Genomic DNA, 6,000 nt, shown 5'->3' with positions numbered 1-6,000 from the left:
GAATCAAAATTGAAGACCCACCTTAATCTAAATGCAACGGGGATCTTATAAAATGGCTACGAAAAAACTGACCCCTTTTTAGTTTTTGCAAAATACTACATATTTTCATGTTTATTGAAGTCGATCAACATATATATTTGCATGAATTGAGATCTAATATAATACAAAATATACTTAACCTTGAAATAAAAAAGAACCAACACATACAATGTGGATTGTTGATTGCGTTGTTATACTTGAACACTAAAAAACAATGTTATAGATATTTTATATAACACATGTTTTGTAAAGTAGTAAAGTTCATTAGAAAGAAAAAACGATATCACCTAGAACAATTGATGATATGACAAAAATACATATTGGTCCTACTTATCAATTATCCATTATAAAATTTGGATCTATATGAAAAAAGAAAAAAAAAATGTGTTTCATATATAAATGAAGAGAAATGCTAAATACAGCTCTAGGGGCTGTATTTAACATGTATAAAAAAACTTGTATCTTCCATATTAAAAAACCGCCCCCTGATTTTCATGGTAAATGTACAAATAATTCATGCACCTTAAACACAGCCCTAAAGGCTGTATTTAGTAAACCCCATAAATGAAAGGAAAAAATTCTTTAAAGTTATCTCAACTTAACTAGTTAAATTGAAAAGATCTTGACCCTTGAAAAAAAATCAAGGGTCAAAATTTAAAGATAAATTTTAAATTTTGTTCATTGATTTTCATTCAAAGGTCAAAATCTTCCCAACTTGACTATTGGGATAATTTTAACAAATCCCGAAAGGAAAGGCCAAAATATGATGGTAGTAAGTTGGTTAAAAAATACAATTAAGCTAAGCTATATACTCGTATTTATCATAGGCATTCATTTCTGTGGTCTGACCGACCGTGTGTATATATATGTGACGATCGAGCTGGTGTTTCACAACCCATAAATCCTTACTTATATATCGATATATATCTAGCTAGCATTATTGTAATACATACTACTAAATATAATCATGTCGTTTATTCCAAGCTTTTTCGTGTTACAAACCACCCCTACGAGTCCATATTTGAACTGCACAACAGCAGGCTTCCTGCATTGGGATGGAGGTTTTTCGAGTCCAGGTGCAATGTTTGCTGTAGAGCCATCACAACGGGTTAACGGGGCAGTGCACATAAGATCCAACTTCAACAAGTACTGGTTGCCACATCAAGACGGCAATCGTGTGGTGATTAGTGCAATTGCAGATGAAGCGGTGGATGACACAAATCATGCCCGATGCACCCTTTTCGCTTATGGGCGTCATGTTTCGGGGTGGGATAGAGTTACATACTCATTCAGGGCACTCAGCAACCGATATGGTGCATCGGTATTTGCGGACTCGGGGGGTGTGTCAATTTCCTGGCAACCAACTTTTTTCCATTTGGTTGATTGGGAAACGCTGGCGTTGCTTCCTTCTCAAATCTCGTTAGTATCCCTGGATCGAAGAGACCACTGGGCTTACGCTAAGGTCGTTAGCAGAGTTAACTATCTTAGGTTCGATGCGGGGAGGGATATTGGAAACCTACGTGTCGCGTTAGAAGTCAGGCCTACTCTTGAGGCATCAACCTACCGTATATTTAATCCGTACTTTGGCAGGTTTCTACGGAATAATGACTGGATAGTGGTTGATGCCGACAATAACAACACCACCCCGGCCACCGTATTTTCAATTCTGAGCCTAGGTGACGGGGTGTTCACTGTTCGCAGTATGTCCAACAACCGCTTCTGCTCTCCAAACGGGGGCACCCCGTATTTAAGAGCTGATCAGCAAACAATGACCAATCAAACACGGTTCAGAATTCTAGAGCGCGTCCTGGAAAGGACTATCTCAAACATCGTATACCGGTTACAAGACGCAAGGATTCATCAGGTGCAGAACTTAGAGGTTACAACCGCTTTCGCAACAAATAACACCAACACACAAGACGAAATGACCGTCACCTTTACGATCGAAGACAGTCACACGACTACTTTTAGGAGTACTCATTCGGTAACCCTCAGCGTAACGACAACATTGAACGTCACCATTATTCCGGTTATTCTCACGGGGACAATCGAAACAAGAGCTGAATATAACTTCACGCAAGAATGGGAGGAGACAAGGACAAGAACCACTACGAGATCACTGGAATACAAAGTGATGGTGCCGCCATTCAGTAGGCGAAGGGTGACGCTCGTCTGTAGGGAGGCTGCTTGTGATGTGCCTTACAACTACACGCAACATGACCTTCTTCCCGACGGTAGACGGGTTAGTATTAACAAAGATGATGGGGTTTTTCATGGTGTCAACACCTTCGACTTTGACGTTGAATCGTCAGACGTCTTTGAAGATACCCTCGGCAGAATGTATGTGTAACTTAACATATATATGGCCGGGTCGATGTTCGATCAATAAAAACATACGCTCGCTCTTGTATGTCATGGGATATCGATCTAATTAAGCTCTACGTTTATCTTTTTATATATGGCCGGTGTGATTAATAATGAGTCCCTTCTGTAGACTCTTGGTGTGATAATTAATGTATTTCTGTCGTTTGCTTATGCCGATAATAATATTTGTGTTAATTACAATGTTTGTTTGTAATTAGAGTTTTACTATCAATATAAATATTAAAACAGTAATAATCCGAATGATTTTAGAGCCTCTAAAAACTCAAATCTATTTTATAATATTGTTACATAATATTATAGGCTATGTGGTATCTCCAAAAATTTTTTTGACAATTAACACTACAAAAAAATATTTTTATTTGTCCACGCTTTTATTGGAGTGTGAACAAATTAAAAAATTTGTCACACATTTTTGTGTGTAAAAATATATAGAAATAAAAGTGGGTGAAAATTTCTCCACACTAAAAAGTGTGTCACTTTTTAGTGTGAAATTTCATAATTATTTTGTCACACCTTGTTTGTCCACGCTACCTAAAAAGTTAGCATGAACAAATGGGGTGTGACAAAATAATTATGAAAATTCACACTAAAAAGTGTGAACTTTTAATTCTATACACGTTTTAGTGTGAATAAAATTTTCACCCACTTTTATTTCTATATATTTTTACACACAAAAAAGCGTGACAAAATTTATAATTTGTTCACGCTCCACTAAAAGTGTGGACAAATGAATTTTTTTGTAGTGAAGTAAAAACTATATATTACAAAATTATTATACCAAAAAATCATTTACTTCAAGGCAATTAATTTTAGGAAAAAATATAATGAGATAATTGGAAAAAAAAACTTTTGAATATTAGGCAAATTAACTTTCAAAACCTTACGTAAATTTCTTTTAAGGCAAAATTTTTAACATTAATATAAAAAGAATTTATGAAATTTAGGTATAGACACCAAGGTAGTTTTTTCATTCTTTAGTTTCAATTGCCAATCTGAAAATATAATATTTATGTTATTTGTATACCATTTCACTTAATATTTCTTGAAGTATGAGTGACGATTCATAATTACTTTTTTTTAAATAAAAAAATTCTCCAAGTCCCTTGGAAACTTAAAATTTAATACTTTTTTTTTACTATAAAGAGTATTTCACAAAACTTTCCATCATATTTCGTGTTTCCTATTTTAATTGATTTTTACGTTAGATTGTATTCTTAATTCTGACATGGTTTATTTGTATTTATTTAATCCTTTTCCCTCTAGATTTTATTATAAATTATAAGTTATTTGATGAGTTAAATAAAATGCATTCCTTTAGTGAAATGTAAAAGTTATAATTAAAAAAACAGTTAACTATACATATTTTTATTGACATTTAATTATCATCAACATATATTAACAGCCACGTAAAGAGTACTTAACCATTCTTCAAAATTAAGCCTATGTTAAAAATTTGCCACATAAAATTTATTCTATGTGACATCTCCATACATATTTTATTAATATTTTTATATTTTTAGTTATATTTATAGAAAATTCGAGAAAAAAAATAATAATCTTCCATCAATATTAGCAAATCTTATATATATAATCACAATTACAATTATACAATTCAATAATATTAAATATAATATTATTAATACTATTATAATTATTTATTGTGAAAAGTATTATTATCGATAATTTTATTAATGTGATTAAATATTATCACATTTTCATGTTGTTTTATCTTTATTCTTATATTTACAAAATAAAGAATATTAGTTAAAACTTTGTTAAATGATTGTTTTAAATAACCGCACATCATGCGGGTAAAAAAACTAGTAATTAATATATAAGTTAAGAAACAAGAGATAAGATAATTACAAGCTAATCACCCAAATATATATATAGTAGGAATTGTTATATATATTAACTAGTCCTAGTCCTAATATCCATACACGGTCGATTTATAATTGTTTTTATTTATATTTTATATCTATAATAGATAGATATATTACTTGATGCATAAAATTGAAACATTTATAAACGCATTAATTTTTCTAGGCAATGAAATGCAATATCTACACACTTAATTATTGTATATTTTCAAAAACTAAAAATAATTTTTTAGTATATATAATTTTAATATTTATAAATTATAAATTATAAATATAAGTATCTAATTTAATATAAATATTTATATTATAAAACTAAAAATAAAACTAAAATATTTATAACTAATGATAACTATTACATTAGATAACTATAAATTATAAATATAAGTATCTACTTTAATATATCTAATTTAATATAGATACTATATGAAGTTATGAACAGCTAATCCTTATTCCAATCTCATTACAATCCCAAACAAAATACAACATCTCCATATTTAATATCTAATTTAATTTATATTTAATTTAATATAAACATAGTTGCTTTAATAATTATTTATTAACCAATAACAATTTTCGATTTTTTAAAGTTAACTTTAATTTATACTTTTCATTTTTCATCACAAATTTAATCTTAATCATAATCATAACCTATACTATAAGACAGTTGAACTAATGACTTGTTAAACAATCAAAACGTTCAATTTTATCAAAGTAACTCTCGCTTATGTAATCATTTAATTTAAGTATAAATTACTTGAATGTCAAGTACATGATCACAAGTATGTTTATATTTTAATTCTTTATTATCTTTCATCATTATATCACATTATGAGTATCAGCTAATAATGACAAGAACATGTGATTATTATATCACAACTTGTAAAATATAACACTTAGAACCGTATATCTTTAAAATTAAAAAACTTTTATGAGTTAAATGTATGAAGATCTAATATTGATAATATCATAAATCTCGTGTTCAGTGTTGAACACGGGTCTAAAATCTAGTTTAATTCTATATATAAGATATATAAATTTAAAAAATATAAGTTTGTAACATTTAATATAATATTTAGAAATTATTATAAAAGATTCATAGTGTGTAATGTTTATATATATATATATATATCTTTGGACGATTGTTCGAGAATTAGGTATGAATCACACTACCACACCAAAACGTCACATCAACATCATATTACATTTTCATTTTCATATTAAATATAACCACATTATTTATGTTTTTGTTAGTTAATAGAGTTGATTTATTATATTTAAGGTAATTGGATTATGAGATATTTAATAAGGATTATGCGATATTTTAATTTTTGGGTGAAGATAATTGTTACAATAATTCATATTTTTACATTTGAAACCAAAGTCCCATATTGGCTATATTTATTTTAAACAATTTAGTCATTTAACTTAACAATTTTGTCTATAATTATTAACATATATATTTTTTTTTTTTAAAAAAAAATAAATCACTGTAAATTAAAGGCTCATTTTAACATCAAAAGAAGATACCACTCAAAACTATTATATTGATGAATACCACAAAAAAAAACGTTAGGTTGAAGCGGCAGTGACTACCTCGTCATGTAGTACTATATTACAACTTGACAGAAATTGAATTAAAAAGAGTCGTTCTTTGAAGAAAAGTGGCTCCCTGTTAACCTCAATCCGGTGGTGGTTA

At 29.2% G+C, this 6,000-nt stretch overlaps 1 protein-coding gene across 1 annotated transcript; it reads left to right on the top strand.

Annotated features, from left to right (window-relative positions):
* The first annotated feature begins 1,006 nt into the window (after positions 1 to 1,006).
* LOC122587074 lies at positions 1,007 to 2,389 on the top strand. Its single transcript, XM_043759151.1, has one exon. The coding sequence runs from the start codon at positions 1,007 to 1,009 to the stop codon at positions 2,387 to 2,389; it is 1,383 nt and encodes a 460-aa protein (XP_043615086.1).
* The last annotated feature ends 3,611 nt before the right edge of the window (positions 2,390 to 6,000 follow it).

This window comes from Erigeron canadensis, chromosome 1, assembly GCF_010389155.1.
Source record: "Erigeron canadensis isolate Cc75 chromosome 1, C_canadensis_v1, whole genome shotgun sequence".
Lineage (NCBI taxonomy): Eukaryota > Viridiplantae > Streptophyta > Magnoliopsida > Asterales > Asteraceae > Erigeron > Erigeron canadensis.
This window is presented reverse-complemented; position numbering and strand designations above follow the sequence as displayed.

What these genes read in the sequence shown, in the direction of transcription:
- LOC122587074 (XM_043759151.1), top strand. Translation starts at nt 1,007, where the DNA reads ATGTCGTTTATTCCAAGCTTTTTCGTGTTACAAACCACCCCTACGAGT.